This window comes from Callospermophilus lateralis, chromosome 9, assembly GCF_048772815.1.
Source record: "Callospermophilus lateralis isolate mCalLat2 chromosome 9, mCalLat2.hap1, whole genome shotgun sequence".
NCBI classification, from domain to species: Eukaryota; Metazoa; Chordata; class Mammalia; order Rodentia; family Sciuridae; genus Callospermophilus; species Callospermophilus lateralis.
In genome coordinates, this window is record NC_135313.1 from 86,365,988 (window position 1) to 86,391,114 (window position 25,127).

Consider the following 25,127-nt stretch of genomic DNA (forward strand, 5'->3'; position numbering starts at 1 on the left):
ATTGCCATTGGCTTTCTTCTGGAAAAACTTGTAATTCATTGCACCTCATTTTCCTGTGCTTTCCTATCTTCTCTGCAAGAGTGTGAATTACCTAGAAATTGTTTCTAAAGAGCTTTTCATCATGTACAAAATAACAAGGGCAAGAGCAAAATAATCACCATTACATAATTCTAACCTACATTGTACATTCAGCTTTTTGCATAATGACATATTTACACATGATCTATGGGCCAAGTAGTTTCTTATTCCTTGATGTAAAACTCTATTTGACATTTGGACTAAATGAATTTCTTAATAAAATTTTTCATGTGTGTCCTATAAGATTGCTTTGCAAAAAGACTTTCTTAAATTTAAGAAAAGAACCTCTAGGGATCATTAGGTCCTAGGGCCCTACTTTCATGACTATTCATTTTATAGGTCTATATAGGAGAAAGAGCTTGTCTAAAAACTTATTCTTGGGTAAGAGTTTAGGGGAAATTCAATCTGCGTTCTGTCTGTTAGATCATTGTTAAGCATTCCAAACCACATTATCCTGCAGATTAGCTATAATTTTAGGTATAGTTAGTTTGACTTTGCTCAGGTTGCTCTTGTAATATGAATATAATATATGATAAAACATCTTCCTAAGCTCTACAATTACTATTCTTTTAAGGTTAAGATTCAATTCAAACATTATGTTTCATTACATCCTAAACAGATAGGTCTGCTTTCATCATAAAATTGAAGACACTTGTGGCTCAATTTACAATATTGTGTCTTCTTTATTTGTAATACATTTATCAAGATTTTGCTTTTTTTCTACATGATTTTTAAAGGACTATTTGTGTTTAGTTAGCTATTTATAGTTGTAAAAGAGGAAATGCTCATGTACAAGAAAAAATGGAACGAACAATCCTAATTAGTAAGCTATCTTAGACACTCAAGTCCTGTGGTTCACTAAGAAACAGAACACAACTTGCTTAAGTGCCTCTTCTGGGGATGCCACTGGAAGTCTGCACTCAGTACTAGATCTTCTTTTCAGTATGTTTATGACACCTCTTATGATCACTGGATACCAATGAACTTGAGTAAGAACAGAGAAAAAATAAATATTCCTTTTATCATTGAAAACTACAAAGCGTGTGGTTATGTTTCAAAGTATTTTCCAGTTTATTTTACCAAAATAAATAGTTGACAAAACTCACCACACTAGAAAAGGTAGTTAATCCACATGCACATTTTCCATGGATCATCTCTCTTTTCCTAAATCAAAATGTATACATGGACATGTTTCCAAGATAGAAAAAAAAATACAGTAGAGGATCATACTGTATTTGAATTGACTGTTCTATGTTCATTTACATCCCAGCCATTTTATATCTAAAAGAAAATCCTTTCACACGTGATGCTAATTTCCTTTCTCATCATTCTAATAATGCAATAAGTATTTGTCAAGTACTGGTGATAGAATAAGTAAAAATACATAATGCCATCCATTAAGAGGTTAAGAGTGAAAGACATGTCAATAGGACATTCTAATGCAGTAGTCAAAGTGCTAAGTGGAACCACATTTCAACACATAGAAAGAATAGAGATGAGTCACTGGCTATCTGCAAAGACTTCCTGAAGGAGGCAGTGTCTGTACTGAACCTTTAAATGTAAGTGGACTGAGGATGTGGCTCAGTAGAAGTGTGTTTACCTAGCGTGAAAAGCCCTTGGTACTGCACATGAATGAATGAATGAATAAATAGATAAATAAAAACATATAAGATAAATTACTAAGCAATAATCAAAGCCATTTAATTAGGATAAATAAATAATTTGATAAAACTAATGGTAGTTATGTTAGGAAAATGAACTAACATATCCTCTTGGTGGGTATATAAATTAACTTTTCACATCAGAATGTAATTGGATAAATTCAATACATGTAAAGACTCTTATATCTTCAACTCTAAGTCCATTTCTAGGATTATACTCTAGTTAATACCTATTCATAAAGAAACACAAGTAAAATATGCATTGTCCTGGTAGTACTACTAATAAAATTCAAATATCTATGAATAGAAGAATGGATAAATATATGTATTATAGTTGAATAATATATTGCTAGTGAAATGAATGAGCTAGTATAAAATATCAAATTTCAAAAAGAAAGTTAAGAGAGTTGAAGAATACAAACAATAATATTTATATGAAGCATAAAACTGTAGACAATTGTATATAATGGTACAGTACATTTTTTTTTTCTTAAATAAAACTAGAAAAAAATTCTGAAGCAAATAGAGAAAATATATTGGCAATAGATATATGACTGTAAGCAGTGTTAATGATGTTATTTTCTGTAAGTCTCTAGGTGAAAGAATTATTTCACTGGAACAAAAAATAGACCAATTTAGCAGCATGTATTACTCTGGGTAGAATGGAATGAATAATGAGAGAGAGACTTGGAGAATGTACCCAGAAAAGGAAACAGTGCAAACACAGGGGACCAGAGAGTCAGGGTCTGTGTAGCTGTTGTCTCCTACCACAGAGTTCTGATTATACTATATAATATTTATTCTCACACCCTCCCCCCTAATTTGACTAAATTCAAACTAGACAGTTATAATTACATTAGAATAAACTAGTGTGTTAAAAATCAGACATTTTTGCAAGATAAAGTGTAGAGTGCATTTTGATATAACTTGATGTACTTTTCCTTCAATTGGATGTTTTGATCAAAATGCAACAAAGGTAAAGTTTATAAATCGCAGGTTTTGTTATGTCCTCCCCCTGTATCATTTGTTGTGCACTGTGGGAACTCTCACTACTGTGTGACCACAGGAGAAGCATGATTATTGATCGTTAGAAATATCCACATTGTGACAGTGAATCTTTGATTCTAGTGCTGGATAAACAATTCTCTTGTACAAGGTGTAAATTTTCTTTTCCTCAGAGCAGCACTTGCTATAAAATTAGAGTCCTCCAAGGCTACTCTTTTGATCTAACATCTAAACTAATTAGATCTGATGGAGATAAAAAACTGAATAAGTGGAAGCTGTATATCCTTCCTACAAATCCATTGATTCAAAAGTGGTAATTCAGTCAATCTGGTTATATCATGTAGACAAGTACTTGGAGATTTGTAGAATGAACACTCTTCTCATCTAAAGTCAGTTAAATTTTCCTGATAGAACAAACAAATAATTTCCTCCATGATTAGAATAGATAGTGAATTCATATATTTTTGGGCACAACATTTCTCCATAAAAATACAGTGATCTCCCTGGAATTATAGATCATAACAGTTCTTCCAGCTTTAGCATTTTAATTCCCACAATATCACAATGACAGTTCATACACTATATGGCATAGGTTCTTGAATTTCTTTGCATTTTTGTCTCTAATCATCATAGCTCTCCAAATAAAAGGAAACAGTAAGAAAGCTTTGCTAGGGCCAAACTGGAATTATTGGGAGATAATACACTGACATAAAAATACCAAGTAAAAGAATATTGCATTAGACAAATTTAATTTTACTTGAAATATCCTCTCATTAAACTTCTCTTAAAACTCAAAACATAAAAAGTATTTACCATAGTCAAAGAAATAGTACAAAGGTATGTGAAGAAAAAGGTATCAATTTCTCCCCATTTCTATTTCTACCCCTTCCTAAATTCATGCCAATACCTTGTGTGTATTCCTGTACATCTTTACTAAGTTTGCACAGATGCATAGATTTCCCCAAGTAGACATAATTAAATAGAAATTACCTGAAGATATTATTATTTTTATTCCAAATAGGGGTTAATTTAGTAAAAATTCTGTTAAATTAGCTAAATGATCCAACATAGAAATTTTTACTTCTACGTGAAATTTTTATTTTGCAAACTCTGAAGTATACATTGTTTTTTTCCTAGAAAAATTAAAAATTGTTGATTTAGAATAAATGATCAATTTGCAGAAATGGAAAAAACATTAGACATTGCATAAAATATTTTAGATTCAATGCTCTTATCCATGTAAAGCACAATATGTGATAATGATCTTAATATTTCTGATTGTAGTCACTATAATTAGAAACAGTATATTCAATCCAATATATTGAATCAACTAACAAAATTTTGAATGGTCTTTAAAATATTCAACAATAATTGATAAACATCTTTATATTGCATGTATACTTTTCTATGTATATGTCTTCTAATATCTTATTTCTATTGACCTCTGAAACTCTGATTTATGGATGCTTGGTTGACTTCTGTTTGAACTACTCCCTTCACCAAGCATCAGTACTCAAGTTCACAAGATGGTTTGATGTAACAGAGACACATCATTATGATTTTGTAAGCCCAGAAACAAGAGGAAGTGTTTACTTTATGCCAGAACCTTCTCTACAATTTCATAAACCCAGAATCCAGTGTTCCTCATCCATTCATACTTCACCTAATCAAAATACTCACAGATCTCAGGATCTTCTTCCAAACATATTCCTTTTTTTTTTCCCTAGTCTAATGAAAGGAAAGTGTGAACAGGTTACAGACACTCATGAAGACGGATTAGTCGTTCAGAGGATGAAAGGAAAGAAAAAAGAAAATGAAACACTAAAAAAATGAAGTGTGTAACAACCAAAGGCCTGGGGAAAGAGGCAGAGAAGCTATCTAGGCTTTCATGCTTTCAAAAGTTGACCTGATTGTAATAGAAAAGGGCAATAAAATTCCCTGTAGAACATAACCCCTTTACTGAATAATTTTAAACCACTGCCTTTGGCTAACATAGAAAGCAAGGTTCCATATTTGTGTTCATTGAAACCCTTAAGGGAGCCCAAAGCAAAGTTCATTAGTATACTTTGATTAAAAGCCATACATTTATTTATACAACTGTGCAAAAAGTGAACTTTAGAAAAATGTCTTAAGGCTAAATGTATGTTTTCGAAATGCTTTCTGTATTCTCACACCACACAGTGGACCATTTTGAGATTAAGAAGTGACTGCATTTAAAATGTTAGAGGAAAAGGAGAATTCTGACTCCTTGATTAGGAACTAGATATTCTGAGAAAGTCTCTCAAGGCTTCCTCTTACCTTACAGCAAAAGTAATCTTGGCTTTTGGCAAATACTATACGAAGTTCTTTTTTATTAATCAAAAACTGGATGAAATTTAATTCGATGATATATTCATAAGCATGTGCCAGGCAAAATTTTAAAAATAAAATGATTTCATAGCTTCATTTGTGGAATTGTGTGAGAAATATTGAATATCTTGTTACTTAACAGTCATTTTAATTAAAGACCAAATGTGTGAGCTTTAGAGAAGACAAGCAGGCTGGTATTGTGAAACATTAAATAAAAATTTACATTTTAAATAATTTTATCTTAATACAGAAACATGTCTTTAGTGTAAAAGAAATGCTGCATACTCTTATTATATGCTTACTGGTTCAAAATTCCTCTAAATTTAGTCTTTGTGTATTAATTGATCATAACAGCCAGAACATGCCAGGCAGACCAATTTTCTTGTGGAAATGGACGATGTATTCTCAGAGCATGGCTATGTGACAGAGAAGATGACTGTGGTGACCAGACAGATGAAATGGCATCCTGTGGTAAGTTGTGAATGAAATATCCTCTTAGTAGAGATCTTGTCAGATAGAACATTCTATCACTGTAATCCCCTTAAAAGGCTATTTCTTTATAAATACAAGTCAACAAGGCAGAGATATGTTACTTTATTATACCCTTCAGATATGAATATGTACTTCAATGACAGCTTTAGAATATAACCATTCATGAAGCAGTAACAATATCCTCTGCTGAAACAAATGATCCAAACACTACAGCTTCTATTCAGAGGTAGTTATATAAGGCTAACAAGATATTATTAAGTGTTTGCTATTAATCTTATGCCTATAATGATAAAACTTGTCAAAACAATGCAACGGTTAACACTGGAGTAAATGAGGTAAATGTGTTTCTGGTTGGCATGTGTGTGTTATATTCTCAGAGCAAAAAACAATCTAGACTGAGATTCCAGAGTTGGTAAATCAATTTTGCTTTTCCATAGTCATGTGATTCTGACTGACAAAGATCATTATTGGTTTAAGATAACATGTTTGTTGATGGCAAAATTCCCAGTTACTTCCCACTGATTCTCTGACTCCTGAAAATAGTAAAAATTTATTATTGTATGAAGGTACAAATTTAATTATCCTCCCTTTGTACTTAAGTTTCCATATGTGTTATTATCATTTTCTCAATAATATATATTCAAACATATTATGGAAATTAAACAATATTTATAAGATGTACTTTATTTTAGTCATGGCAATGGATTTTAAAAATTACTCTTAAAAATTTTATCCATAAATGAAAGGTACAGAGTACACTTATTAAAATATAATGCAATTAGGGATAGGGATATGGTTTAATCATAGCTCAAACCTGGATTTGATCACCAGCAAGGAAAAAAATAAATAATAATAATGGTAATTCAATTGAGTATACATTTTAATAATTAATCCTGTTATAGTACTATTCACAGTAAGAAATAAGATCTTTTAAGCCCCCTTTTTAAATGTTATTATTTAGAAGATGTATTCTCTCTTTACATATTTAAAATTTTTCTAAAACTCAACTACTAAGTCACTGTGAACATTTTTAGCTAATAACCTCTGAAAAATGAATAAAGTATAGATAAAATAGTGTTAAATGATATGGTAAGGAAAAAAAGTGGTGTAAAGAAAGCAATAGAAAAAATCACACAATAAACATTTAAGTGTACATTTGACATGTAAATTATCAAGCCTGGTCAATAAAGAGTTGAGAAGTATAATCTCCTTTCCAATGTCCACATGAATGTTGTGGTCCAAAAGTTAGCTGGCTGGGTTAGGCTGCTGTATTTTTTTTTTTTTTTTTTTTCAGAAACTTGATCCCCTTCCTATTTTGAGCATGTGCATCAAGGGTATACCAGAAAGATAATGAACAACCAACAACCTCTAAACCCTATAAACATTAAATAAATGCAGAGAAGTCTTAGAATCAGAGTCCCAATTCAGATGAGCAATGACATGAAAACAATGTAAAGCAGAAAAAATAAAGTATGAACTCATTAAGTACTTCTAATTTGTCTTTGACCCTACTTCATTTTATTTTTTAAATTTCATTGTAGTAAGTCTAGGGAAAGGCATCTTTCTTAGTCTAATGATATTTTATTTGAGTCAAAGAAGGGGGAAAATACCTTAAACTTTGAATATTCTAAGAAATTATATTAATGAACATTTACATTTCATGAAAATAGGGAAGGAAATATTACCAGAGACATATTTTTTTTTTAAAGAGAGAGTGAGAGAGAGAGTGAGAGAGGGGGAGAGAGAGAGAATTTTAATATTTATTTTTTAATTTTCGGTGGACACAACATCTTTGTTTGTATGTGGTGCTGAGGATCAAACCCGGCCGCACGCACACCAGGCGAGCGCGCTACCGCTTGAGCCACATCCCCAGCCCCGAGACATATTTTTTGTATTGAATCTTACAACAAGTCTAGGAGAAACTTTACTATGTTTTAGAAATAAAATTATTGAAACTTAGGGATTTTTAGAAAACTGCTTAAGATCAGACTGATTTTTTTATTGATTTTAAAAATCTAAATGACAGCAGAATGCATTACAATTCTTATTACACAAATACAGCACAATTTTTCATATCTCTGGTTGTATATAAAGTATGTTGACCCCAAGTTGTGTCTCCATACATGTACTTTGGATAATAATGTCTATCACATTCCATCATCCTTGCTAATCCCCTGTCCCCTCTCTTACCCTCCCACCCCTCTGTCCTATCTAGATTTCATCTATTTCTTTCTTTCTTCTCCTCTCTACCCCACTATGAGTCAGCCTCCTTATATCAGACAAAACATTTGGCATTCATTTTTTGGGGGGGATTGGCTAACTTCACTTAGCATTATCTTCTCCAAACATTATCCATTTACCTGCAAATACCTTGATTTTGTTCTCTTTTATTGCTGAGTAAAATTCCATTGTGTATAAATGCCACATTTTTTTTTTTTTTTTATCCATCTATCCACTGAAGGGCATCTAGGTTGGCTCCATAGTTTAACTTTTGTGAATTGTGCTGCTATAAACATTGATGTGGCTATGTCCCTATAGATGCTATTTTTAAGTCTTTTAGGTATAGACCATGGAGTGGGATAGCTGGGTCAAATGGTGGTTCCATTCCCAGATTTCCGAGGAATTTCCATACTACTTTCCAGGCTAGTCTAGGAATCTAAGTATGCTTGAAATTAAAACCTAATCATTTCATGTTGATTTTGTTTTGACATCCACTGATTGGGTCAATGAGTGGGCATTCAATGCCAATTATATCTGCATGAATATCTTATTTAAATGTATATACTACTATAATGGACCTTATTCATTAATGTGTTGATAAATGTTTTAGTATTTCCTGGTGGGAGGAACTCTGAGAGTGTTTGCGTGTTTGGGACCATAAATACACCTATCATGGCCAATATCCAATTGCCAACAAAACTCTCTAAACGTGAAATTGGAAAAAATATATGAATATTTACTATATGAATGTAATAGACTAAAATAGCTTTACAAGCCATTAGTAAATTTTTTCAGAAATAATGAATCTTGAGTATTTATTTTCTTTGTTTTAAACATTATTCCATTTTAAATTTATGACAATTAATTTTGTTTTGAATAATATCATGTGCTTAAAAACTAACTCATATAATCCCTGAAAATTCACAAATCAGCTCTCACATGCTGGTAGAGATCGCCAACACACAATCATGTATAACACATTGTGACAATTTAGCTGCTAAATATTTTTGTTCTGAATCATTGACACATTTTATAGAGTGTCAGTCATCCACCTGCAGGGGTTAGTCACAGTACCATTCCTCTTTTACAATGCAAGAAATGTCCACATGTGTTCCCCTCTTTAATAATATACATTCACCTTTCACATTGTCATTTTAAATGAAAATTTACATAGAGACAGAAGCTGACAGAAAAACTCTAGTAGGCATAATGTCACTTTTAATGTTGTAGAAGAGAATAGATTTCTGTAATAGAAATTATCACTGCACTATATACAAAAATAATAAAGATTGCAGGCTTTATTTAATGTTACCAAATCTGATGCTAGTTTATAAATGAATAGGGGTTCTACTAGTTCCCCATTATGTTAAGCATTATTGTAACATTTGAACTGACATATTTTATTTCACTATTGAAATAGGCCAGATTCCCTAAGATTTATTCCTACCAGAAGATTCTGTAATCACTTTTTTTTTTCACAGTTCAGCTCTCTGAACAATCTTTGTTAAATTTAATAGGTAGCCATTTACATGGAGAATAATATTAAAATTTAGATTTAAAAACATGCAAAACCTATGATTAGAAATGTTCCTGATAGAAATGAAGATACAATTCAGGGTCAAATTTTTCAGTGGAATCCTATTTATACCTACTTATAACCCTTTCTCATATTATTTGCATTTTTTAAAACTTTTTTTTAAAGAGAGAGTGAGAGAGAGAGAGAGAGAGAGAGAGAGAGAGAGAGAGAGAGAGAATTTTTTAATATTTATTTTATTTTAGTTATCGGCGGACACAACATCTTTGTTTGTATGTGGTGCTGAGGATCGAACCGTGGCCGAAATCATGCCAGGCGAGCGCGCTACCGCTTGAGCCACATCCCCAGCCCCATATTATTTGCATTTACATTTATAAGTTAATTGCACATTTTAGACTTAGAGTATATGTGGGCAAACAGTTACATAATTAGAAAGGCCCTCTGAGGATTCAACCTTGATCTTTAAATGATCATTTAACTATTTCAGTAGTTGTTTCATGTGTGAAGGAGACATTATAAGAACAATTGTGAAGCCTATGCTAGAAGATGACCTTGTGTCAACTATATGAATGGACAATCTCATTTCAGGAATAAGACTAGTATTGGTTTTCAACTTTAGCTCTCTATGAAAAGATGACGATGAGAAATTTAAAATAACCTGCCCATACCTCATTCCAGGCTAATTAAATAAAATTCTCTATGAGGAAATCCTAAAAATGAGTGTTTTTAATGCTTTCCAGTGGTATGAATGTGCACTCAGTTGAGGTTTCAATAACTTAGTCCAATCCATTTTTAAACATCAGCATTATATCTCATGCAACACTTTCTCTCCTACTGCTGCTATACTTGAGGTTCAAGGAACTTGATATAGAAAAGAAAGTGTATCCTTATGTTTCACTTTCTGCCTTTCTTCATCTAGTGTCAGCTCTTTAGGCAGACAGGGGAGATGGAGGAAATGTATAACATCTTTCAAAGTAGGCCTTGTGGAAACCTGCATTTGCTTTTGAATATCACTATCCTTTCACCCATGAGAAATGCCGTTTTCTTGAGAGGCTCTTTGTGAGACCTGTGTGGAGGTCCCACCCTTCTACAGAGTTGCGTAAACATCCTCCTTCTCTGTTTTCCTTCTCTTCCTTACCCCTTCCACTTCTTCTCTTCCGATCCCTTTCTGCCTTCTTCTTTCTCGTATTCTTTCTCCCCCATTTCTTCCCCCTCATTGTTCTCCATTCTTCCCTGCATATTGCTAGTTCCCTGCAGATTGTTGTTCCTTCCTCCCACCCCCCACCCCCATTCCTCTTTCTTCCTACTACTGGACCTATATAGCTTTAGGTTGAAAGAATCCCCTTGCCTGCCAGGCTTCTTTCTTGTTTGTTCTACTATATGATGTTTTATATATATATATATATATAAAATACTTGTTTTTTTTTTCTTTTTCTACGTCTTTTTTTTTTCTCCCCCTCAAATGTTGTGAGCAGGTTGTTCTCTCAATAACCCATTTTCTGGGACTGTTACTATTCTCTAGTACTTTCTTTTTGAGATATAGGGTGAAAGAACAAGTCTGCTTCCTGAGAAAATTATGATCATTTCTCTTTGCTCAGGCACTCACAAAATTCTGTGAATAATTTTTAGTCGACCTCTTCTTCCCTTGAGTCAATACATCTCTCCACAAAGTTGTTTGACTGGTCTCTGAAAAGCTGACTTGTGTGTACTCTACTCTTTTATAGAATGGTTCAAACCTAATAATAATGGTTCTTATTAGGTTAAGTGATTCTGCACCATGGCAAATGGAGCAATCCCACTATTGCATGTGTTTGTTGTCTTCACTCACTCACTCTTCCTGTCTCCTTTTCCCTTTCCTTGCTACCATCTAGTCTCCTATTAAAACAGCTTGTCAGATGCCTAATAATATACACAAATGTACACATTTATTAAATGCATGGAAATCTACAAAAAAAATGATAAAAATGGTTCATTTTTGCTCCTCACATCACCACAAAGGAGACTAATATTCTGAAAGTTCTATGTCCAAAGTTTATCAGTGAGTCAGTAGACATGACAAGCTTTGGAACTTACTCCCATTCAGTCCTAGTTGTCTACTCTAAGAGAATTAGAAACTCTAGAAATTGACAAAGATGCTATCTAGATAGTTCAACCTCTTTTCTAATACAGGAGATGTATAAAAACTGGTCCTGCAGATTCTTGCTCCTTCACTGAATATTTTCAAGATCCAGGAACTGGGTATTTCACAGGGTAGTTTATTTTACTCTTGTGCAGTAATCAATTGTTAGAACAGTTTTGTGGAGCCAACACCTGTCTTCCTAAAATTTCTATGCAGTGATACTTGTTCTGTCCTCTGAAGCTTCGCACTGTGAATCAATTACTTTGTCCTCAGTATGACACTTAAGATAATAAAAAACACCATTGTGTTCACCAAACCTTTATCTTTTAAAGACTAAACAAATTGTTGCCTTCAACTTTTCCTGACATTTCCACATTGACAGAGTCTTCCCCTACCAATTTCACTGCCATGAATTCACTTGGAATTTTAGTGATATTAAAATTTATGACCGAACATGGGAAGGTGATGTTCAATGTTTATAATTTTGTCTTTGCATGATTTAAAAGTTCTATTGATCACTTGCACTACATCATGAATATAGCTAACACCTGTGAACTGTGAACTCACGATGATTAAAGTGGTAAATGTTATGTTTTTGCCAGAATTTTGAAAAATTAACAAATTCATGGCCTAGAAATAAACAAAAAATTGTGTGATGTGTGTAATTTTCACATAATAGATAATAGCAGACTAATTAGCTTCACTAATTTAGTTTGTAGGCCTCTATTAAGGTAGACTGGACAGGTGCTTTATTGTGTAACTGATACATTGAGTTTTCAGTCAATTAAAATATATTTTAAATATATTTAAATAAAATATATTTTTTTATAAATGAGATTAATCCTTCGGACACTTCCAATGTTTACATTTCCAAGGCTTTTAAATAGTTTTATTTTGATGTTCTTATGATTCTCCCTTATCCATATATTTCAAAATATGTACTGAGTGGCATTGGCTTTACTGCACACTGAAATTTATAGTCCCCCATTCCGTTACAACACTTATGTGCAGATTTGCAGTTTTGAATCCATAGTCCACTGTATTAATAGTATCTCCCTGGTTTGTGTAATACAAAGATTTGTTAAGCATGAATTTTAAGACTTAATAGTAGAAAGGAGTGAACCTTTCTGTTGTCAATTAAAAAATAGTCTATGGAAAACTGATCTCCTAATTGGAATTCTGTAAATACAGTTCTGAACAACTGCTACTCATCCACCTATAATATTTTCATTTATCATAAGAAAATTCCTCAAGTTGTTGCTAAAAAATAGAGGAACATTGAGGGCATTTTCATGATATATTCTTACTAAAAAATTGCATCAACCAAAAAAAAGTTAGTTTAGAATGAAATGTTTTTATTTTCTTCATGGTAGTTTTTTTTTTTTTTATAATTATCGACAATGTGTTCTTTTAACAGTTTATCTTAAAATTATTGTCCCAAAGATTTACATAAATTTTGTGTCTTTAGAGTCTCAAAATTTTTCTTCAGTATAAACATTTGGGGCAATGTTATTGGTCTTTTTCCCCTATTTTTAAAATTTATCTCTCCTATTTCCCTTAATTACAAAATCATGGTCAATATTCTGAGATCCAAATGTTATTTTTGCTTTATTTTGTTGTATTTTCCCCTTGTTCCATTTGTCTTTATTTGAAAACTTGTATTACTTTTGTTAGAAAAGAGATGAACCTCCTGCTAAGTTATCTTCTTATTATCCTTATAGGTATATGGTATTTGCTATATTGTCTTTTGTTAGAGTTATCTCTTTTGTATACACTTGACTAATAAGATCCAGTCTGAAGAAAACTGGGAGATTAAGCATATATATTGAAAGCCACAGTCAGAAATTATTTAAAAGAACTTTTAGCTCTTTGGCCTAACTCAGCTTTTCCCATTCTTGCTTGAGGATCTGTATCATCTGAAATACTGTCGCTGGTGAGATTCCCAGATTCCTTCCTCTTGTCCCTAAAAGATTCCCATTCAGAAGGTTTTATATGGAGTCTGGGAATCTGGACTATGGAGGAAAGTATATCATCTGAAGATTAACTTAAAACAATATCAGATAATTTATACTTGAATTTCAGCATTCCTTACAAATTAGAATTTGTTATGGCGACCACAAAAAACTTTTGTCACAAACATGATGGCTTTAAACAATATACATTTTTTCATATTCTGGAATCTGGAAGTCCTGCTGTCAGCAGGGCTTCCTCCAAAGGCTACAGTGGGAAATATTTGGGTGGCTCTAGAGTATATTGGTGTAAGTAGTCTTTAAAATGTATCTAGATGATTGAATATGTATACAGACTTGTGAAACACATTTCTTTTTTTAAATTTCTATTTTAAAGATTTTTTTATAGTTGTATATGGACAGCATGTATTTATTTTATTTCTTTATTTTTATATGGTGCTGAGGATTGAATCCAGTGCCTCACATGTGTTAGGCAAGCGCTCTGCCACTGAGCTACAGCCCCAGTCCTGTGAGATACATTTCTACTGGCTATTATTTAGTCCTTTCTTCTAACGTCTTACACTATCTCTCTACTACATCCCTCCCATTCTCACTTACTCTGCCTTTTCTGTCTTATCTGAAGCTCTGCACTACCAGAAACAAGCTGATGCCTCATCAGACACGGGGTCACATAAATTCTAGCTCCAGAAGTAAAGCCCTTTAAATTTCTATCAAGGCTAAGAATGGATTCTTTACAGACTTCAGCTACTTGATTTTCTCATTGGCACAAAACATGTGTATGTTCATGCATATGCACATATATAAATGTTGATTAATCAGAGTCAAATGAGAAAAAGTAGGTACAAAAATCTAGATAGTGGGTGGCACATAATGGTTCTTCAATAAAATGTTAGATATCAATTTGTCTTTTGTCTTCCAAATAATTTTTATTCTCAGATGGGAAAAAATACGTAATTATATGAAGCTGGAATTGGAGTTGGCCCATCTGAAAAAAAAATTCAGAAAATATCAAATACTTCCTTTTTTAAATATTGACACTCACCAACCAAACATGGAGGTAGGGACAAGGAATACAAATCATATTATTTTTGCTGATAAGTCAATATGTATAAGAAATTTGGTTAAAATTACTCTTATTGATAATGTGCTAATTTTTAAAGTAGCAAAAAAGTGAAAAGAAGCATCTCAATCTTACCACTATTTCAGGAGATGAAAGTGTCTGTACTATGTGCCTATGCACTGCTACAACTATGAATAAGAATAAGAAAACTATGATAAAATACCATGTAACAAATCATTTTTAATTTTTATGATTTTGAAAGTTTTAATCTCCAAAAAAGTTGTTTTGTTCTTTCTCTCATGGAAGATTTAGTACTAAGTACAATATAAAAGTACTGAAATTTTCTGAAATACAGACTTACAGATATGTGACAATTAATTTACTTGAGATACTTCATATGTATTTTGTACTTTTATGGAAACTAAATTAATCATTAATCATTCTTGATTTTATCTGCCTCATTTTATTGAACATTTTTAATTTACTAAGTTTCTTACTTTAATCATTTCTTGGAATGCTAAAATCTAAATGCATTCTTTAATTATTAACTTCAGGATTGAATTGAACAGAGGTTTATTTTAATACTAATTGTTTTAATTGCCAGGGAGAATTACCTGTTAAATACGAATTCATTCTTTGGATGTGAAAATCTTTCTGCTGCCCTAAAATCTGCAGAAAAACAGAAAATGTAACTTGTGTCTTTACTATATTTTTGACTCTAAGTTAACTCATTTCTTCTCATCAGTATTTCTTTAAGTTCAACTTTTCCCTTAAAAAAGATCACCACCAACATAATATACTTTGATCCTATAATTTTCAATGATATCACATTTATAATGTTTCTCATTTAAATTTCTTAGAAATTTTATGTAAAATGACATATATTCATATTTTACTCCATCTTTTATAGACTAGAATTTTGTTTTACCCCAAACCACTCTACCAAAACTGACTGCCAATCTCAACAAGGACTTTTCTTTAAACCAATAGAGCACCTTTGGTTTCTCACCATTTGAGCAGCCCTCAGCTGCTGAAACCTGACCTAGAAACCCTTTTTCCCCTTGCCTTCAATGGCAGGATATTTCCCAGTCCCCCTCTGAATTTTTTCTTACCCCATTGTCTCTACCTAAACCTCAGACATTCTTGCACTATCTTTTTTTCTTTGACAAAGCAAATAAATTAATTTCTAAAAATTTCTCACTTTTATATTTTGGGGGAACGGTAGGGTGGGTAGATTTTTTCACTAAAGAATTAATATTGTAAAATATCTGCAGGTCAGTTCATGTTTTATAAATGTTTTCTTTCATCTCCATGTTTCATTACAATGTTTCTACATGTGAATTAATTTTTACTTATCTGAGGATAGAGTGTACTTCCTGAATTTAAAGCCACGTCTCTCACAAATTCTGGGAAATTCCAAGATATTATCTATGAATATTACTATCTCCATTTTATGTCATCCATGCTTTTCGAACTGTTAATTTAATGTCAGAACATTTATTGTAATCTTTATGCATGATTCTTGATCTTATTTACATTACTTTTGTGGGATTTTTTTGTTTTTGTTTTTGTTTTTTGGTGATACTGGCGCTTGACCCCGGGACTGGGAGCATCTCGCTAAGTTGCTCAGGCTGGTTGGGAACTTATAATCCTCTTGCCTTAGCCTACTTAGCAGCTGGTATTATAGGCATGTGCCACTGTACTGAGTTTCTGGATAAAGTTATGAATATTTTGAATATAGTTTCAAAAATGCTACAGTAATTACTTTTAATCTCTAAGCTGTGGCCAGGGAAATGTCATCAGATTTTTCAGTTTGGCAATTGTCTGTTGAAGTATACCAATTTTTTAATTTAAATTGTCCATTCAGTCCTTAATTCTGAGACTCTAGTTTTCATTTTTCGATTTCCTATTTTGTTCATTTTTGTTTCTATTTTTCCCCTCAAGTTGTATTTTTATATGGTTTTAATATTCATTTTTACCTTTGAAATATATTTTGGCTTACCCATTTTATACTACTTATCAGATTTCAATCTACAGTCTAGATATAATTTTTAAATACATAAAAGATCTCATGAGACTAGTCCTCTCATTTGTATATCTGCTGAACATTACACACCAGCGTTTTTTTTCACATTTTAAATTCTATTTTTTTTGTTTCTTTTTTTTGCAATCCTGAATTTTTAATATATCTATAATTTTAAACTTTGAATTTTTGCCCCCTCTGGAAATCTTGAGGCCTTCTTCTAGTTATGTCTTCCATGAACTGCTCCTCTGAAATACTATAAACCCTGGATTAATTTTTACCTTAATTTTTCAATTTGGGATTACCTATATCATGGAGAGTAGAGCTTGTGACACAGATTCATGATTATGATATTCAGGCCAGACCTTTTTTATATTTTTTCCCTATTCACAGTACAGGTAAGACACTGTCCTAGAAGGACATGTTATTTAGACCACCTCTGCACTCAGAGTTTAGACATAGAGTGTCCTGGGTTTATGTTGAACTGCATGTCTTATGGAGAACTCAAGAATTGTCTCGTCTCATGTTGATGTTGAAAGCCAACCATCTACATTACATCCAGCTTTCATTACTGCCTTTAGAGGCAAAATTACACACACACACACACACACACACACACACACACACACATTCAAAGTGGTTATTATACTTCACTTACTCTTTTAGCTATCAGCCCCCTTTTCTGTACTCTGAAAATTTATATTATTTTCTTATATATTCGCATACATATTAAAATGTTTGGTTGCTATTTTATCTCTATTTCTCATTTGTCTAACATATTGCCAGAACCACTCAATATTTTTTGCTAGCATTTTTGTTAATCTCATTCTGTACATACCAGGTGGTGTTCTCTTTGACTAAGGCTTTTTCATCTAAATAACAATTGTTTCCAAACCTCCCAAGCCTATTGTACTACTTCTGTCACAGCCTATTGCAGCCATTATGACATATTTTCAATTTCTTCAACATTTTATATACTCTCATTGCTGGGCCTCCACAGATTCCAGTCCTTCCTTCTGGAACATTCTAAAAGCCTTCTCTTTTGTTGATCTGATTTAACCCAACCACATCATTCACATCAGCTTTTATATTGCTTCCTTTAGGGAGCATTGTCTAACCACCTAAAATTAGTTTTGATGCTTCTGTGTTTTTCAGTAATACATTATTACAGATCCTCCTTGATTTATGACAGTTACATGCCAAAAAATCCATCCTAAGCTGAAAATATGTCAAAAATGCATATAATACCCTTAACCATCATAGTTTAATATGGCCTACCTTAAGTGTGCTCAGAATACTTACCTAGGCTAGAATTGGGCAAAATCACCTAAAGATTATTTTAGAATGAAGTGTTGAATATCTCAATTTTTAAAATACTTGTGTTCAAAATGTGGGCAGCCCTGTACACTGCAGAATATCAATTGTTTTCCCTCATGATCATGTGACTGACTGGAAGTTGAGATTGGCAGCCATTTCCCTATATCATGAGAGAATGTCAAACTACACATCACAAGCTCAGGAAACAAAGATTCAAAATTTTAGGTACTATTTCTACTGAACTCATATCACCTTTGTACATCATAAAACCGAAAAACAATCAATTTGACCAACTATCAGTACTGCTTATGTCATAGCATTTATCAAATTTCCTTTCCCCCCCTACTGAGGATTGAACCCAGGGAGACTCTACCATGGAGCAACATACCTATTCCTTTTTTAACTATTGATTGATTGATTGATTAAGACAGGGTCTCACTGGGTTTCCAAGCCTGGCCTTGAACTTGTTATCCTACTGCCTCAACCTCCTGAGTAGCTGGGATTATAGATGTGCAGCCACTCATGGCTATTAATCAGAAATATATTGAAGTCACTAATTTTATTATATTCAAATATCTTTTAAATTAGATTGTAAGCACTGTGAAAAAGAGAACTACATTTTCCCCCTAGTACCTATCATAACTTTTTCATTCACACATCCAGGTGATGTGTCTCTAGTCCTATAACTCTATCTTGTATAAAGTTCTCAATAAAATATATTTAGTGAATAAAACTTTTCCTTCTATTTTACAGATTAGGAACATGGAATCAGTAATGTTAAGCAACTGCTCAAGGTCTCACGTTAATTAGTGATAAGACCAGGATTTGAACTCAGGTCTATTTCCCTGAAAAGCTTCTGTTTATGCATGGAATTATACATGATAATAAAAACATATTTTCACAAAAAATGGTGAATGCAATAAAATGAAAATTTATAGTATACTGCTGACATAATTTTCTCTGAAAAGTACTCTATTGTATCTTCAATGTCTGTCCTGTATTAATTCCAAATTCTCAAGAGGTGCTGCTAACATTAGTATCTAAAAAAATTAGAAAGTTATTTATTCTCTCAATATATATAGTTCTATAGTATGTATAGTTTTTAAAATAGCATTCCATAACAATATTTAATTATATACATTAGAGAAGGTTAACATCAAAATTGCAATTTCAGTGGAAGAGAGAAGCCACAGAATGAGGAATATTTTAATTTTTTTAACTCTTTTTTATATTATAATATTCTTTTAAATGTTTTGGTAATGATCAGAATGGTATAATGAACAAACAAGCCATTTTGACATAAGTCAGACAAATATTCAAATTTTAATCTATCATTGCTGATTATATGGTATGTTCTCAGAGAAGATGCACTGTTTTTCTTCTGCAACTCATTGTTAGCAATAACATTTGCAGGGCTGCTGTGAAAAGCATAGCTAATATAAACAGAGAAATCACATACTCAATAAATAATAACAATAGACTTATAATCTCCTTTAGGTTAAGATAACACTTTCCCTCTACTAGATTCCCACTATGTTCTTATCTTTCATTCATTTTAATAGGAATGATCTGTACATTTTCCATATTCTTTTTTTTTTATTAGTTGTTCAAAACATTACATAGCTCTTGACATATCATATTTCATACATTTGATTCAAGTGGGTTATAAACTCCCATTTTTCCCCATATACAGATTGCAGAATCACATCAGTTACACAACCATGTTTTTACATACTGCCATACTTGTGTCTGTTGTATCAAGAAGGTTACCTCCATCTATTTAGGATGTGGCTGCATGATCTCAAAGTAGCCCATGGTGATTGAGTTTTGAGACTTCAATTAAAGATTACTTAGATATATTCTTATGGGAGCAAATGGAGGAACAGGTAAATTCTCAAGTCAGGTACTGTTGAGAGCCACAGCTGAAGGGGCCCCAGCAAACTTTCAGACTGCCAGCTGATGATTGGCTCACAGCAGCCCCAACATCAAGCTGATTGGCTCTTCTGCGGTGATGCTCATTGGACTGTTTCCCTGCCCTTTCAGGCCACGGAGCTGCTCATTGGGGGACTTTTTTGGCTCCGCCCACACGACCCAGCCAATCGGCCTCAAGAGCAGGAGGATTGTGGGAGGTGGAGAGGCTGGTGGTTGGGGGAGTGGCTTGTGGGAAGCCGGTGGTGGCAGTTGGGCTCTGAGGGTTTTTCCTGAGGAGCAGTTTTGTTTGGCGTGTGTGGTTCTAAAAATAAAGTTAGTTTCTTTTGACAAGTGGCTCCTGAATTGTGCCCAGCCAGACTGCAGCAAGGTACAGAAAAAGAATGTAAATAGATTGAAACCTGCTAACCTGGGAAACATTCTTCTAAGCTTTAGATAGTGAACAAATCTACGTATCATATCAACCATGATTATTTTGAGAGAGAAAGAAAATTGTAGCCATTTTCATAATGGCATACATATAACATGTCAATAAATTTAAAACAAAAGATATAATAGATAAATTGAGCATACTACCTGCAATAATAAAATGTTTTTAACAGTCCATTAATCCATATTAAATATTTTATGAAGTTGAAGTAACTGCTGAAGTAAAATATAGTTTTCTTTTCTCACTGTAATTGTAACATGATAAAATGTAAGCCTTCTTTGTTCATAATTTTTTTCTTCTTCAGAATTAATCAGTTAATCTTTCCAAATGTTCTGCAATTTGTGTTCAAAGAGGATTTAAAGTCAAGGAATATTTGTGCAAAGTCAAGAAGGATAAAACTACATGTAATATTTAAACCTTCGTTATATATGAAACTCACAATTATATCTTAACAGGGCATGTAACTAGCAACCAACTGGAATATTCAGATACTATTTTCAACTTTTAAGTGAAAAGACATGAAAATTATTAAATTTCTTTGAAGGTGCTTTAATTTTGTTTTATTTTAGAAGAAAACATGTATGACAGATACTTTGCTTCCCTATCATCACTAGACTCTCAGTAGGATAATAAGGACTTATGAAGAGGGTATTTTTCTACATTAGTGAAAGAATGAATGGCCCTATATTTCACTTAAAAATTTTATCATAGTTCTTCATACATTTGATTATACTATTAAGTAGAGAAAAGTCCAAGACACTTTTTTTTTTTTTACATTTTTGTATTTTCCCATTTCTGAAATTCAGTTACTGTGCTTTCTTGTAATGCTGTGATAACCCAGATGTTATTTAAGGTGCTGAACCTTATACTTTGCTACATTAAATGTTTTCAGGGTATTGTGCATCTTTAGATGGTGTTTCTTCTTACTTCTTTATCTTTAGGACTTCAAAGGTCATATTTTAAATCAAGAGTCTGTGACTAGAAAGCATAAATGATATACCCAAGGTTACATTACTTTGAGAATAAAATCAGAGTGAAACATTTATAATTTGATTCTTTTACATGTTTCCTTTCATATAATATCTTCATTCTTTTCAGTAATTTGCCCTCTCCTTCCCTTTTTTTTTCTACATACTAATTTGCATTTAGGTCCTTAAAGCTAGATCAGAATATAAAGTTGAGAAGAGAAATTGTGTAATTTAAGTATCATGAAAAAATAATGAGATATGATGTATAGTTGTTTAATAACACATTTGTATTATGTACATGCAACAGAAGGTATGTTTCTTCTAAGAGATGTATTGAAGGTTTTTTGCATTCAAGATTCTTTTTTTTTTATCCTGAGAATTTTTTACCTATTGAAAGTTAATTCTCAATTTATGTTTTTGGCTGATTTTTAGAATTAGAATCTAACAGTTATAAACAATCTTAAACTTAACATGAAAAATTTCTCAGCCAGTGAAGTTTCAACAAGTTTCAGAAGTTTTCAGATGTTTAGGATGATTTATTTTCTCTAGTAGAACTTTTGATGCTGCTTGATATGCCTAGACTGAAAAAATATGAATTAATGCATTGTAAGTCTCCAAAGTTATAATAACATTACTGTTTTTAAAAAAAGTTTCTCATCATGTTGTAAGTCTGCATTTTGTTGCTTACTTATTTAAGTCATAACCTGATATCTTGTTCAAATTTCCTAATTCATGCCACAGTAAAACTTCTAAACACTAAACACTTATTATTTAATCTAAGAAAAGACATATTTTGTACAATATTTCTTTTGACTCTTGAAAAAATTATAAGTCCTCATTATCTTAAAAGAAATAATTCTTTAAAGTATTGATTAACTGTGCCTTGGGCCTTTTACTGGTCTTTCTACTACATCTCCTTCTGTAACAGAATATTTGTTAGATTTCTAAGTAGATACCTTTTCATATAGTCTTTGCCTCCCTTTTACTTCATCATCAAAGTGAACATTCTTATTGCCTTTTCATTTGAATCATATTTTGGTCCTGATGACATTGTCTGGTTTTCAAAAATTTCAATTTATTTTAAAATTTATATATCAAGACATTACTTTAGTAATCATAAAACTCAATAAATATTTGTTTAGTTTTAGAAACATTTTCATTCATAAATCAGTACTTTATATGGATAAACTCTAATACAAACTTACACAAAGAAATTACTTTTTTGAAGATATAAAAAAAGTAGGTAATCCAGGATGTCATATCTACTAAATCTGGAATGAGCAATCACTTTCCCATCATGTTGTTTGTGAAGCAATAGAAACTTATCAACTGCATAAGTTAGACACTTACATCTGAAGTCTGTTCACTGCTATCAATGCTGGTTATCCTAGGGAATTCTCTTTTTCCAGTCTGCTTGAGGGCTCCAAATCTGCCTTGTTGTTTCATTATTTTAAGAATGTGTATAAATATTCACACCTCTGCTTTTAATTTATTACTTTAAGAATATTATACAAGTTATTTCCTTGACTTGATCTTGCAAAAGTGATTTGCTCCCCTTTTTATTAATTCCAATAAATATTAATTTCTGTGTTTTGTGAGTTGAAAGAACTATAATTTAAATATGTTTTTAACTCAAAAAAATCATAGTTTTTAAGGTGAAAGTGCAAATCATTCTAGAGGGCTTGCAGGAATGTCATTTAAAATTCGTATTTCCTGATGATCTCATCACTGATGTGCCTTGTTGTTTAAAGTATTAGGAAAGTGTTCCATAATCTAATTTTGAACAGAACCACTTCCTGAAACATTATATGAAGTTTCCAATCCATAAAAAGAAATTATCAGGATAGGCCCCAAAATGTATGACAAAAATGATTTGTGTCAATCTTGTACAATCTATAAAAATAAAATTGCTCGGTGAAATGGCATATGCTTTAATCCCAGGGAGTCAAGAAGCTGAGCAAGGGGGAAATCACAGGTTCATGGCCAACCTGGGCAACTTAGGGAGACCCTGACTTAATATAAAATATACAGGATTAGGGATGTACTTCACTGGTAGGATGTAACTAGGCTCTTAGTATCCGCCCCCCCACGAAAAAAAAAAATTCATAGTGTTTTAAAATTTAAAGATCAAAAACCTTATAAATAATAGAAATGTCCAGAATTGTAAAGTTATGAAAAAGTATCTGGTATATACAAAAACTTGTAAACAAAATACAAAAATAATGATAAAGACAAATTTCTGATAGTAAGGAAGTGATAAATAACCAATGAGAAATGTTTACTGCTTATAATTTATGCTCAAAATATGGATAGAGTAAAATAGTTTAGGCACACAAACAAATGACAAATAAAATTTGCAATAGAATATATGGAAACAGAAGTGGATGGAGAGTTTGAAGATGTGAATTCTTAGGCCTGTTTTTTGATAAGGAGATATCTATCACACTACTTCAGGCCTAATTCTGAGTTTCACTGCCTTGAGACTAAAATGATTGGACATACTCATTGGTTGTTATGGTTTTAAACCTGAAAAATACATTTTTAAATATATTTTTCTCCAAATTATGTTCAAAATTTAAAAATAATTTAAAACTGTAGACAGATAAATACATAAATAGTAGATAATAGATATATAGATTCATAGATAGGCAGTGAATAGTTGTGCCTGAAGAATTTTGGGCAGTAAAGTCCAGCCTGCTCAGCCATCGACTATTTTAGATAGCTCTGAGACAGTCTACATAATAAAGTTTGAAGATATTTATGGTCTGTTTCCTTCTATCAAATATATTCTATGATTCAAAGTTCACTATCTCCTTTTTCAATTATATCATTATTTTTTGAAGTTAGCCTTCCAATAATATTTATATCAGTAGCTATAAATTAGCATAAGTTAGTATTATTTGAAACATTGTAAATTAAAAGATAATTTGTTTTTAATACATTATTATGTGCACAAATAAAATTTCAATCTTTTTGTGGATTGAAATTTTATTTGTGCACATAATAGTGGAATCATTGTGCTAAGTCAGTTCCTAAAGAGAAAAACAAAATACTTCACATAAAATGTCATTGGCTTCAGTTGTCAGAGAAATAGCATTTATCATCACTTTCTTCTGGCTTTATATCAATGAAATAATGGAATTTATTTTTCTTTTCTTTTAATATCTGTTAAATGAGCTCAGGTATATGAGAAATTATGATTTCATGCATATTTTTCTGGGAGCTAAAAGGTCTGGTATTAAGCAATTCACAAAATTTTAGGTAAAAAAATTTTCCATATATTCAATAGAATAAATTTCTCTCCTGGGAAATAGTATTACTCCAAATGCTTTAGATTCACTGTTCAGTAATTATATTTTTCTCTGATCGACATTACCTTTTCTTTAAAAGTGATCTTGATTATCAGATCTTATTATGGAAATTTAAATTAGTCTAAATTTCTTTAGACTTAGGAATACTTTAAATTGGCTAATTATCTCTTTAAAATATTTTTGATAATTCCATGACTTTTACTGTTATAATTATCTAAATGTTAATTAATGTAATCAGTCTTATGATGTAATTGTATAAAAATTTATTTTGAAATTTAATTCTTCTTTCAGGTTTATTTTTCTTTTTTCTTTACACTCAGAATTCACATTTACAGTGTCTATGTAGTTGATTTTAGTAAGTTTTTTTTTTTTTTTTTTTTACTTTTACCTTATAATATTGATGTCACATTTCTTAGAGGTCAGTGTTAAACCTGAATGTACTACTTTTGTCAGTTGAAGAGGTATAAACACATTACTTTGCAGCACCAACATGCAGCACTTTTTATCTGCTATTTTTCACTGAGAGAAGGTTGAGTACTCTCATGCACTGAGTTGACATCTATTCATTTATCCTGGAGTATAATGAATCTAAATGATCCTACATCAAATGATTCTCCTAGGCTTTCAGTACTGGAAAGTACTCATTTAAAAGATATTAAAA

The 25,127-nt window shown here is 31.9% G+C and overlaps 1 protein-coding gene across 1 annotated transcript in view; it reads left to right on the forward strand.

The window, feature by feature from the left end:
• The window catches only part of Lrp1b (LDL receptor related protein 1B), a 1,566,902-nt gene that overhangs the window by 838,066 nt on the left and 703,709 nt on the right, over positions 1-25,127 (forward strand). The window contains exon 18 of the mRNA XM_077110319.1: positions 5,448-5,564. Coding sequence (XP_076966434.1) covers positions 5,448-5,564 — 117 coding nt within the window. The remainder of the gene's footprint in view (positions 1-5,447; positions 5,565-25,127) is intronic.